This window comes from Lissotriton helveticus, chromosome 5_1 (assembly GCF_964261635.1).
Source record: "Lissotriton helveticus chromosome 5_1, aLisHel1.1, whole genome shotgun sequence".
Classification (NCBI taxonomy): domain Eukaryota; kingdom Metazoa; phylum Chordata; class Amphibia; order Caudata; family Salamandridae; genus Lissotriton; species Lissotriton helveticus.
This window is the reverse complement of record NC_136065.1, coordinates 457,437,628-457,451,595: the sequence shown is the minus strand read 5'-3', so window position 1 is coordinate 457,451,595 and position 13,968 is coordinate 457,437,628. Positions and strand designations below refer to the sequence as shown.

General features: G+C 45.0%; 1 protein-coding gene across 2 annotated transcripts in view; it reads right to left on the bottom strand.

Moving 5' to 3' along the window:
* The window catches only part of WDFY4 (WDFY family member 4), a 1,018,342-nt gene that overhangs the window by 821,089 nt on the left and 183,285 nt on the right, over positions 1-13,968 (bottom strand). For both annotated transcript variants that reach the window (XM_078642707.1, XM_078642708.1), the window contains one exon: positions 7,269-7,412. In XM_078642707.1, coding sequence (XP_078498833.1) covers positions 7,269-7,412 — 144 coding nt within the window. The remainder of the gene's footprint in view (positions 1-7,268; positions 7,413-13,968) is intronic.

Genomic DNA, 13,968 nt, shown 5'->3' with positions numbered 1-13,968 from the left:
TTGCAGAAGAAAATGTGGGACAAATTGTCCACCAGTCTGTTTTAGGTGATAGCTCAAACCTTCATATTCTTATATGAAAGTGTTTTTGTCTGACTTAAATGTGCCTTCTTTCTGTATTTTGTAGCCACGTGCTATATGGCTGCATGTAGATTGAAAAATATATGTATTGTATATGGGACACATAGCTTGAATTCCAGCAGGTAGGCACTTCATTTTATTCAGCAAGTAGTTTATTCAGCAAGCGGCAATATGGCGTGGGTTCTGGGAAAAAGTATCTCTATGTGTAGTCCAACTACTCAGACACCAAAAATACTGTGCAGTTGGGACCCACACTCCAAACGTAAGAGAAAACGAAGAGCTTAAATCCAAGTCTTTCACATGGAATTTTTTAAAACTTTTAACACTTTTGTTTATTCTGAAGGGGTAAACTTCGACTGTTCCCGCCGGCACGTGTTTCGCCCTGGGCAGCATACAGATAGCTTTTTTCAAGGCTGCAAATGGAATTAAATCAATAAAACGCCAGAGCATTCTGACTGTGTTAGATGAATTGAACCCCCACCTCACCTTAGCAGCATTAAAATGATAATGGTGAAATGATTTAAGGGTAACAGATCTGGCATCATTCCACAAAAGGGGTGGACCATAGTTGTTGTTGTTTTTCTTATGGTTTATGGAACGTATATTTTAAATGATGTTGAGGAGTTAGAAGCCTATTCTCAAAGGTGTTTGCACGCCTAAAATAAACCTCGTTGTGCAAAAGGCTGGATATAGAAACGTGAATTGATATACGATCTAACACTGATTGGTAGTCCAGAAATGCTATAGAAAAGATCTAATTTTTCCAGCATACTCATAACGAGGTGGTTTATTATAAAAGCTAGGGGCAGGCAGAGTTAATTCGTTTTTTGGGTACCCCACCCAATTCTCAAGCTACATATTTTACGTGTGCTATCGGCGAGAGTACATGAAAATCAGGACTTTTGCTACACTTCTCACCCAGAGATCCCCATTTTCATGTTGTGCTCACAAGAATAAATTCCTTTTCTTCATGAATGACTGTCTAATGTTGTAATACGTTTCTGCTCGGACTAACTCACTGAAGAGGGAGAGCGATTCGGTCAGTGTAAGGGTACGGAAAATTACGCTAACTAGGGGTAGCCCACTAATCAGAGTCTACCAGTGCTTAATTTGTAAGTAAGTGCCAGGGCCCTTCTCAGGAGAGCACTGCAGCTTGCACCACTCATTGCGCCAGCCAGCACTGCCAATGGCTGAACCAACACAGGTACTATCGCATTGCTAGAAGTGTGACAATTCAAACTATCCCAGGCCACCCAAAATGATAAGAATAATAAGAGCGAAAGATGTTATTAATTTATAATGTCTATTGACAACAAATATTGTTGTTGTGCTTCTCTCAAAATGTTGACAGACAGCGCCACCTTGTGGTGGAATGTCACTAGAGTCGGTGTTGAAAATTAAGTGCAGGTGCCAAGCACCAGAAACCACCGGCTCAAATCAAGCACTGGGATCTACACAAGATTAGGCTTCAGTAATCAGAAGTACACACTAACCATACAAATGCCTGGTCATTTATCAATAGACTTTGTTGAAGGCCTTCATGAGAAATGGCCAGCACTTACTTCTCTTACACATTACTGAGGATCATTTTCATGAAACCTTGTAGGTACTTCTGTAGACAAGGAAATATATATTGTTACGAAGTAATGGGAGACTGTCTGTAGGAATGGCTACTGATTATTAGAGAACTGGTTGAATAATTAATGCAGGAATGTATTTATCCCAGGTGCCTTCTCGTATTTCTGGACACATGTGGCTGCTATTATCTGATTCAAGTGACTAACTTTAGGATCTATTTATAGCAGCTGTTTTTGATCTTTAGGATACGGCCATTTGAATTAAAAGGTATGATTTCTATAACAGGCCCTGCAAAAATACTTTGAAAATGTGTGGAACCCACATATTTTATTAGGAACATTCCCTTCTATATTAATTGGCTGTGTCTCTTCTCAAAAATGTGCATAGCTTTTTGTTTTGGCTACATTTCTAAACTCTTCCAATTCTCTCTCCATAGGGCCTCATTGAAGAACGGTTCATGCTGTTCTGCTCTGATCAGGACAACCAGGGCCCCACATCTTTCTTGACTGTCACCCATTTCACCTGTCACTAAATGTACGCTGTGATGTGTCATAAAGATCAATCAAATCCCCCCAAAAACATAGCATAAGAAATCCCCTAACTCCCCCCTCCCTGCAACCCTGCCTCGTTAGCCCAAACATGCCCGCCCAACTTGCAGAGTACCTGTTGCCTGTAACATAACATAGATAGATCGGGGAGGGCAGCCCACGCCAAATTAAAACTAATAAAGTAGAAATGTTTAGTTACCCAGCTACAGGAGACCCTCTTAGGCGTCTCTATGGACAATGCCAGTTCTTGACATTAATCCAGCAAGGGCATTGCAGCATTTATCAACTCAACCCACACCATCAAGCAATCAATAACTATGCTTAAGTCACAGAGTGTGTATCAGCAGATGAGAGCCCATAGGGACTATGCTTATGTGTCCACCAAGAGATTTGGTGATCAGCGCTCTTCAGGGGAGTCATGAGTTTCCGGAACTGTTCCAGGCCTCAGGTCACGAGTCCATTTAGCACTGCTCGTATTCCATTGTGCAAGTTTCCAACCTTTGACCCAGTTCCAGGCTTCTTCAGGAGAGTTGAAGTACCACATCTTGCCTTCATCAATGATATGGAGCTTGGCTGGGCACAGCATCATGTATTTGGTGTTTTTGTAGCGCAAGGTTTTCTTCACTGCCTCAAAGCTTCGTTGTGGCCTCTGTACCACAAAGGTAATATCCAAGGAAAATCTGATCATCGCGTTGTTGATGCAGAGATCGCAGTGAGATCATGCTGCCTGAAGGATTGCGTCCCGATCTCTACTTTTAAATATCCTAGCAATTAGGCTGTGGGCTCAATGCTTTGTGCACCCAGTCGATAGAGGATCAAGTCTTCGACAAATAGGTCCAAACTGAGGCCCTCGGTTCCTTCAGGGACCCCCATCACCCTGATTTTGTTCCGACGAGACCTGCATTCCTGATTAGCTATCTTAGCCGCAAGTATAGCATTGTTTTTGGTTAGGGTTTGGACCTGTTCCTTCAAGCGCTCTGTCATGGATTGGAGTCCGTTGATCTGGGACTCCACCGTTTTCACCTTGTAGGATATTTTCCTGACATCTGCCCTCATCAGGTTTACGTTGTTGTGACTGTATCTAATTTGGGCTCAAAAGTCCCTCTCAGGTCCTGTATTGTCACCAATATTTCTCGTAGAGTGAGCTCTTTGTCTCATTGGGGGGGGAGTCAGGAGTGGAAATCATTAATATCTCATTAGAGGTAGGCGAAGTTCCAAAAGCTCAGAAACACGCAATAATTAGACCTTTAATAAAAACATCCAACCTGGATCCAGCTCAACCGGGGAACTATCGACCAATATCCCTTCTACCACTAATTGTTAAACTAATACAGAAATATGTAAATAGAGCTCTAGTAAAGTTTCTGGACTCTAATTTCTGCCTCTATACCATGCAGATGGGCTTTCGTGCACAGCACAGCAAGGAATCAGCTCTGCATGCAGTGTCAGAAGAATTAAAAATGACCTAGTATCAAGGCAGCTCAGCCACCATATTACACCTAGACCTCAGTGTGGCATTTGATACTGTTGATCATTCCATTTTATTAAATAGACTAGTGGAAATTGGTATCCAAGATAAAGCCTTGGAGGGGCTTGCATCTTTCTTAAAGGGCATTTCCTTCCAAGTCATGGAAGCAAACCTTTTTTTAGAAACAATGCCACTGACTTTTTGGGTGCCACAGGGCTCCTCGCTTAGCCCCATATTGTTTAACATCTATATTGGGCAGTTTGCTGATATGGTCCAGGAGTTCGGTATCTTATGATATCGTATGCAGATGACACACATTTGGTGGTCTCCCTTGATTCCAGAACTAATGGTGAACCAGATATTTTAGAGCCATGTCTGGAAAGGTTTGTGGAATAGATGACAAGCAGCTGTCTGAAATTAAACGGGGACAAAACGAAACTGAGCTGATGGTCCTCGGTAACAATGTGGTCCCTAGGCCTTTGATTAGCTGTCCTAACTGTCAGGTATCTCACCAGTCCCAAGCTCTACAATTAAAAATCTTGGCTTCCGGCTCAACAGGGAACTAACAATGGAGACCCAAGCAAAGAAACTTGCAGGCACCTGTTTTGGGTTACTCAGAATGCTCCGTAAGACTCTGCAGCTTATTCTTATGAAGTTAAGAAAGATAGTAATCCATGCACTGGTCACATCTTGTCTCGACTATGGAAACTTCCTTTATCAAAATATCTCATAGAAAAACTCTACGTTGTGCAGACTACTGCAATGAGACTTCTGTGTAAGGTTCCACTACAGGAACTAGTGGGAAAGCATCTAAGAGCACTACATTGGCTTGCTAGAGTCAAATTCAAGGCACTTTGTTTGACACACAAAGCCCGTTAAATTAGAGACTTGGTGAGCCTATATGTCCCTAACTAATGTCTTAGAACCTGCATGGAACGGTTACTAAAAATGACTAAAATCAAAAGAGCCAGATGGCGCAGTAGATCCTTTGTATATCTGGCACCCAGGCTATTGAATTCTCTTCCACATGAACTCAGATTCATGGAAGCAGAACCAACCGTCTATAAAAAGCTTAAGACCTGTTTTTCCCATCAGTGCCATTAAACTTCCCTCTAGCTTTCGCACCATATTCTTACCTCTAGCGATGGGAAGCCCTTGGCCATCTACGCGCTCTATAAATCTTATCACATAACATAGGATCCAAAACTGAATACTATCTACAAATTTATTTTATTTTCTTGCTCAGAAAAACATGGAGACATGGAGACCTGCCTGACAGAGAGTCCATCAGGCCATTTGACTTTGAACTGTATAAGGTGTGCATGTCAGTGCCAGGAAGTGACTGGATCTGTCATCATGTGCCTGGGTCAGTCCCAAACACCCCCCCTCCTCAGGGAATCACTCCCTCTGACACTGTCACTCAATATTGGTGCTGATTTCCCCCACATGTCTAACGCATGAACCCACGAAGGCGACGAGAGTACTCTCCGATATATGATATAACTTTACCTACATTTGTCCAGACCAGATTTTAAGTACGATCAAGATATTTGTTAGAAAAACACATCGGACCGCTGAAGGATACGAATTGTACATAAGATATATATTTTTTAGACCCATATTATATGGGACCACACACTGAATGTGGTGAATCTGCTATCAGAGATTTGCGCTTGCCCTGAGGAAGTCGTCAGGTGATTTTCCCCGAAACGAACCACGTGTCGGCTATTGGCTACATTTTGGTGATACCATCCATACCACTTTACTATCATGAACTAATGTATAATACATCTACGGTTGTGATGAGGATAAAGGAAACAAGAAAATAAAGAAGAAAATAACCCGAGAATATCATGAATTTGAAAACTTTATTGGACTGATGTTTTGATATGGCACAATTCTGAGTGTCAATTTGTCTTTTGCTCGGGAGCAATATTTTGTTTACCGATTTCCCCCACAATGCAATCTTGCCTCCAAGCTTTTGTATTTAAGAGCTGAGGCCTCACCGTGAAGAAGTGCATCTAAATATATGGCATGGATTCCACCTTTCATAACAACTCGGTGAGGTTAGCACATTTTGTTGCTAACTAATGTGTGTGTCAAAGTTTGAGTGGTGGCTTGAATGACTCAGTCATCATCATTCCAAAGTTCGGCCAGACTTTATCATTATCATACAATATCTGAGAGATTATAAACTGAATTGTCCAAAAATCTCTGCCTCAAACGGAGCATGCCAGCCTGCATTGTTGATGTCTTGCAAGAAGAATGGAATGACTTTAGGAACATCCACCACCATTATGGTTCCAAATTACAGACAAGGGCCAGAACAAATGCTTGTTATCAGTGCATCAGGAGAATTTAATCGACAACTAAAAAAATGTCTTGGGCTGAAATACTGTATTTCCCTCAAGGTACAACATCGGATCTTCCCATGTGCCCTGTACCTGGCAGACCCTACTTAATGGAGTAAATCATATGGCTAGTCCTTCAGAACATGCTGCTTTTTCTCAATATTCCTACACAATCTGTCCTTAAGCTTCTACCTGATCAATGTCTTTTTAAGAAGCACCTAAAACGCACAATGTGTGGAGAATTATGTTATTGTTTAAAAGGGGCTCAGAGTCAGCAGCCATGTAATGAAGGGCTGGTGGTAGCGGGTCCCTGGTCTCGAGTTTTGCCTACCTCCTTCAAACAAATATTGTGTGATTTGTGGTTCTACTCTAAGCAAAACCTAGATACTCTTTGCTCTGCAACTGTACATCAAAAGGTGAGTAATCAGATCTTCCTATGTTTGGTGCATCATTTTTATAAAATAAAACACACGGCCCTGGTTCTTGGGAGGATCTTGCTTTCTTGTAATAGTCCCTTGACTGTCTTTCCTCCATTGAAAACCCAGCATTGTTCAAATATATCTTTTACCAGTTGCTAAGAGAACTGGTTGATGTTTTGTCTCCCTAGTGAGCTTCCCATGACAAGAATCCACCTCTGTAAGGTATACGATTAAATTCTACACTGCTACCATGCTACCCAAGAAATGGAGGACATCGCACAGCACCTGTTGGTTAATCCAGCCTTTGAAACATGGAGAAAGTGGAGAATGTCCTTTCCCGTCTCAGTTCCTGCACCATAGAACTTCTGCAGGTCATTTGAGTTTAATAAAGATGTGTCTGTTTTCTAATCAAAGCCACATCCCCCTCCCTTCTGCCCTCAGTTTCACAGTGGCAACATACAACATGGGGGAATGGATGCGGTGGTACACTAGTGTGCACATGAATGCACTCAGATGTGAATTCAATCTCCTGTGTAGGAGTGTGTATGTTATAGATGGGTGAGTTTGCAATTTGGGACTGTAGGTGTGCAGCCTTATATGTACTTTAGTGCACTGTATAATGAAACATATTGTGTAATGTGGTCTGAATTGTGAGACACGTTGATGGAGTGTTGATGTGGTATGATATATAATTATTGTCTAGTAATGAAGTGGGGAGGGGGCAACATATATGTTTAAGTACGGTAGTATCCAGTGTGCAGGGTTGAGAGTGGTGTAATCTAGAGTCAATGTAACAGGTACATCCATCAAGCTTTCAGCAATTTACCTGAGTGAACATTTCCTGCAGAGTGCAATCCAAGTCATCCTTCAAAGGTGCCTGTCCAGTGTCAAGCGGAAAAGCAAAGAAAAGGTAAAGGCATTGCAGGCAGACATCTGGGAGGCCGCTTCGTATGATTGGACGCAGGGTCTCCTGAGAGAGAGGACAACAGAGGCATCATGGTCATATCTCTGAGGTGATGGGAAACCTTGATTAAAAATGCTACTAAAATTAATTTAAAGTTCAGTGATTATTGTTATGCACCTATTTGCATAACACAATACCAAGCTACACCACAGATGAACATTTTAATTACTTTAAAGCTTAATTAGTAGTGAGTATATTTACTAAAAGTGTCAATATATACTATGCTGCAACAACGGTAACCACAATTTTTAAATTTATTTGGTATTAATGGACTGGTTAGACCCTACATTTTAGTTTGAAAAAGTGACTGCCATTTACTACTACTTACTCACCAATCTGAAATATTAACTCGATCGTCTTCATAAAAGATAAACCAAAGTCGGCTGTAAATTTTCTACAACTGTAATTCACTAGTTTGCACCTTCACAAGAAAGCACAGTGTAAGAAATGGGGTTACCCAAATCTCCAAGGGGGTAGCATGGAACCAAGCGGGCAGGCCAAACTTCGAGGACATGTGAAGCACGCACGCAGTACCTACAGACGTCACACCAGGCACACCACAAAAGAGGCAGGACACCAGTTTGAGTTGGAAAATTAAGAAGTTTAGTATCTCCAACGTGCAAAGCAAAAATGCATAACAGTGGTATCATCACATGGCGCCAACTGGCACCAGAGCCAAGTGTATCAAGGGGGGAATTATTACATGGGAAGTAAGGGCTGAGTCTGTAAGTCCATACCTGGAAATAAAAATGTGACTAAATTAACATTGAACCTGGGGCCAATATGGCGGGGCCAACTCAGGCTATCATCCTTAGTGATAGGCTGTAATGCAAAATACCATCAGCATGAGTACACACCGTGCACTAAAACTCCAGCCCGACCCCTGTAAAGGAAACTTCAGGGCATCACAGTAAATCCCAACATACAGGAACACCTGCAATAAATCAGCATAGGGATATCAAACATCAGGCAGGACGCATTAATATGCATTGGCATCAGTAACATTAACAACAAGGAGTACCCTTAAACATTTCCTATCACCTGGTCACTGTGCAGGAATAAACATTTCGTTTGGATGTCAGGCCTATACATTTCAGGGAACATCAGGCAACAAGTAAAAAAATGTGCTTGTCATTAGTACCACCCTAAGCAGGAGTAAAACATTTCCTTAGGGCAAACCTAAATGTCTCCTCAGGCGAATAACACTCCCTCGGGAGGGTGGGGGGTACAACTTTTCATTGGGGGGCCACTAGGACATCTTATATTTCCCCCTTCGCCTTCTGGATAAGCAGGGGTCCCTGTCGGCAGTTCCAAAGGGGCCTAGTTAGAATCCTGGCCCAGTGCAAAGTACTTCTTAGCACTGCCGAAGGCGGCCTTTACCCGGGCTCTGGGCACTCGGGCCCTTGCCAGTTAACCGGGGGGGAGGGGGCGGACACCGACCCTGTGTCCCGTTGCCCTCTCCACCCTTCACTCAGTATACTTAGGGCCCCACTCACCGGCTGCTCCTAGACTCTTTTTCTCTCGGGGACCTCAGCAGGCGCGGGGCTTCACCAGAGGAAGGGCAGGCACCGACACTGTGCCTCGATGCCCCCTCCTCTCTCACGACAGCCAGGCAGCAACACACAGGGCTCTCTGCGGTTTTGAGGCCCCCCCTTTCCGCTACGTCACCCGGGCCACTCCTCCTCACGGGGGCCCTGGGGGTTCAACAAGGCCTCTGGGCGGCCACACTCGCCTCACTCGGGCCTCCCTCAGCACAATCGGGGCTCCCTCGTCTGCACGGGAGCTCCGCAGGCACTCGGCTCCTCCGGCCGCTTTGTTTTGGGGAGGCGGGGCTGGCACCGACAGTGTGCCCCGGCCCCGCCTATTCCACCGGCCCCTCATGCGGGGCACAGACCGGCGGGGTGGGCTCTCGCTCCGGTCACTCCTGCTTCGGGGCTCCCCCTCCACTACGGGGGCCCCGCACCGGCGCTTCACCCGGGTCCCCCTCCTACCTCACGGGGACCCGGGGCTTCGATTCGGCTTCTCCCGGCTGACAGCCAATCCCTGCGCGGCCTTCAAGGGTCACGGCCGCGCAGGCCAATCCGTGCGTGGCGTTGGCGGGGGAGGGCCAATGACGCGGCCGGGCCCCCGTCACGTGATGCGGGAGTCGGCGGCCTCAGGGCCTAGCGCGGCCCTTCCTTCACTTCGGCGGCCCTCTCCTGGTACCGGGGGCCGCCGCGACGATGCCCACAGCAGTGGGGGGTCCCTCAAGGCGGCGCCGCGCCGCGGCGGTGAGATCGGCGGCACAAGGTATAGGCTCCCTTTTAAATTAATTAATTATATGGCGGACAGCGCGCCAAAACGAGGGTAGGCTCCTCCAGCGCGATTCTCCTCAGCAGGATGGCGCTATTTACAGCGCACTGCTCCTCCCTCTGCCCACAACCTCAGTTCCTTCCTCAGGCCACGCAGAGGGGGCAGGAAATTAACTCTTCCTCAGCGCTTTGCAATTATAGCGCTTGACAGGCAGGCTTTACAGCACTAGGGGGCCACAACAGTCCCAGGGCCCAGCGCTTTCACAGGGCCTCACAGCACCTCAGCCAGCAGCAGTTCTTTTGGGGGCACAATCTTCCCCATGGTGCTTCAAAGGGGCCACAGCTTCCCAAGGGGGGTAGACAGTCCCACTCCTCACCTCCTGGGCGCTTCTTCCTCGCAGCGCTGGCGTAATTCCCGGTCCCCACAGTGTCAGGGACCTGGGTAGGGGCCCTCCCTTGTCAGGGGCCCAGGGGACAGCAGAGTAGCGGGTTTTAGGGGTGCAGGGCCCAGCTCACAGGCCCATGGGGCGATAGCTCCTCCCTGCAGGACCCCTCTCTTTCTTGTCCCAGCGCTGACTGACTCTCTGGTGGCACATCCCCCTTACTTATACCCTCCTCCCAGGCAGTGCCAGAACCTTCTAGAATGTTGGCAAAGGTGGCCTAAACTGGCTCAAGGGGAGGGGTTGAGCAGCCTGGGTGCCAGGCTTTCCCTCCAAAAGCTAGGGGTAGCTGGGTAATAATAACTAGACTGCTGACCTATGGCAGTCCAGTGGCAAAACCCATGGCCATGGCAACCATTTTAAACATAGGACATTTCAGGTGCATTTTACAATGGGGGGAATTTACAAGTGCTCACACCATTACATAGCATTACAATTTAACAAGGTGTCTCCCACCACTCATGGCCTATACAGGTTTAATCCCATGGGGGAGACATTCCAAATTAGGGGGGGCAAAAGTGAAACATTTCAGGGGACAGGCCAAGTCCAACACACAGTATTAGATTGCATCTTGTTTTACAGCAGTTTATCACCTGAGCCCAAATACACTAAACTGCCCAGGGTGAGATACAAGTACTAATATTTTCTAGGACAGGGATTCTTAGATAAATACGTCTTAGGCATGACATCTTCAAATTTTTAGGTTTCTGACCTATAGTACTTGGTCCTCTGCAGTGTGATAAGTCTCCCAATGGAGTCTCATATATTGCATGCTTTATTAAAATTTTTTATGAGCTGCAGCCAGTATCATTCTCTTTTTAATACCAGACCACCTTATTGTGGACAGAAATAGTAAGGAAGTCTAAGTAGGTCACAGGGAACATCTATGAAGACAGTGTGGCACTGCACACTTTGCTTTTGTCGATTATGGTGAGAAGTGAATATATATGTTTACTGTGTGGTGACAGGAATCAATTCTAGATATCTTATGTGTGAGTGGTACATAAGATGGAGGTTGGGTAGAACTTTCTATATACCAATTTGAATTGCAGATTTCATCCAAAGTATTCCTGATGTCCTCTGTCAATCTACTTGCCAGCTACAGTTGCCCATTATCCTCATCCTCCTCCACTCTCTCAACCTCCTATACTCCAAAAATACAAATCAATTCATTTTTCCAGATATTCTATTGACTAGGGCTAAACTCCAGTCCCACGCAAAGCTGGTATTGCCTAAGCATCAATCATACAACACAGGCACTGGCTCACAGGAATGTTATTCCTATTATGACTACACCTCTAGACACTCCTCTCACCAAATCCTTCACCTCAACCTCACGTTGGATGCTACCTATCTGTATGTCGGCAATAAAGCACAAGCCGGACATCTCTCAAACAATGTCACACTATAACCTTGACTTAATATTCCTTACTGAGAATTGGTTTAGAGACATCACACAACATAATGGACCTTCTACTTCCTCCAAACTATTCCAACATCAGAAATGATCGTGTTGGGAGAGTAGGGGGAGGCACCGCTGCCATATTCCGATACTCCTTACAATACAGGGATTCACCCAACTGTTCTTTTTCCTCTTCTGAATGCTTATCACTAGTTCTACATGCACAACACAGCCCCCTATCAGATTAAATGCCATATATCACCCACAAGGTGACAATAATGCTCTTATTAGGAATTCATTGATTTTGCAAATAATCAACCAATGCAGAGCAGCAACGTGATCTTTTTGGAAGACTTTAATCTTCACTAGGGTATCAATGAAGATTCAGCTGTCAACCATCTAGCCTCCTTTCTGACTGTATGATCTGGCCCAACAAATCATAAAACCTACACACTCTAAAGGAGCCATGCTACACTCGATAATCTCAAAAGACAATCTACTTGAAGTGGATTAGCCCATACCAGTAGACTGGTCTCATCATTTTCTCATCCCCTTTTCTCTGTGACTCTTGCACTCCTTGACCATAGGCCAATCAAAATAGGCAATAACCTGGTTTTGCTACACAAATAGCTTCAATGTTAGCATTCTCAGTGACAATCCACAGAACATTCTACCACCAATCAACCTAGTCTAACATATCATTGTGGCATCTGCACACTCACTGCTTTACCGCCTTTCAGAACTGCTTGATGAGGTTCCTCGACGCCAGAGCAAACAGAAAAGACTCAAGCTGTCAGCTCCCTGGTTTAGCAAAGCCTTATGTGAACAAAGAAGAGTCCTGAAAACTCTGGAGAAGAAATGGAGACAATCAGCCTCCCCTTTAACCTCACATACCACAGTAATGCAAGATCACTCAACAAAAGGATATTTTCTGTGATTAATCAAATTACATCACATGCTTGACTCAGCCAAGTACTTACCAAAACAACTCTTTGTTCTGGTCAAAGCCACCCGTTTTCCCTCTATGTCCATCACACTTGTCGATCCAACCTCGAAAGCAGAAGAAATCGTACAATTCTTTGACACCAAAAGAAAATCACTTCTGTGTCAAGATGATTGCCCTTATCAAACTCCTCTGTGAAAATCTAAAAACCAGTTGGCAGCTGTTTGACAGAATTAGAGAGGAAGTCCTACTGAAGACTATCATGAAAACAAAACCAACAAACCACTTTAGGAACCCTATCTGGCGTAACATAGCAAAAAACCTTTACACACACACACATTCTCCCTAATTGGACTAAACTGGTGACTCTATCACTCAGCCAAGGATTTTTCCCGACTGCTTGCATACAGGTCAAGTCACCCCACTTCTCAAAAAATGTTATGCAGATGCGAACAACCTCAACACTTTTGGCTCTGTCTCCAAACTCCCATTACTGGCAAGAAATCATCAAGAGAGGAATCAATGGTTAACTTACCCATCATATCAGAGACAACAACCTCCTGGATGAATATTAATCTTGCTTCAAAGAAGCCTGCAACACTGAAACCGCACTGTGCAGTTGGTTGATGATGTACTCAGAGTCCTTGACTCGGGCAACACCTGTCTCCTGATTCTTCTCAACTTATCAGCAGCCTTTGATACAGTTAACCATTCTATGCTTCTTGATAGGTTGTGTATGACAAATGCACACATGGCTTAACCATGCATGCCTCTACAACGCAGCCGAGCAATGAATGCATTTGAACAACGTGTTCCTTTACTACGCATGCCTTTACCACGCAATTTTGTGGTACAGGCATGATTGGTAAAGGTATGTGTGGTAAAGATCACACCTTAACCCCGCCACCTTGAGCCCTAAACCCCTGGCCCCTGCCCTATAAACAACCTGACCCACCCCTGAGCCCTAAAAACTACCCCCACTCCTAAAACCTAAAACTATTCTGAATATCCCCTGCCCTGAGCCCTAAAACCCTGGCCTCTGCTCTATAAACAACCCGACCGAAGCCCTAAAAATGACCTCTATCCCTAAGATCCCCGAACACCCCCGTCCTGAACCGTAAAACCCAGCCCTACTGCACTATAAAAAATCCTGACACCTTCAAGCCCTAAAAACTAACTCCCACCCCCCAAAACCCTAGCCCCGCTCACTAGTCCGCGTTCTCTCCTGACCCTTCCTCTTCCTGTGCCCACCCATCTGTGCATCTAGACAACGTACTGCCTTAATCATGCATATGCGTGGTTAAGGCATATGCGTGGTTAAGGCTAGTGTGGAAACAGCATGCATGGCTGTGCCCATGTTTTAAAGACCGCTTCGCTTTTTGATATACTCAAACATCAAATCGACATTAATGGCGCTGCCCTTAAATGTGTTGATTTACTACTCACAGGCAGGTCACACAGAGTAAAAATGTACAATTGTTTCTCA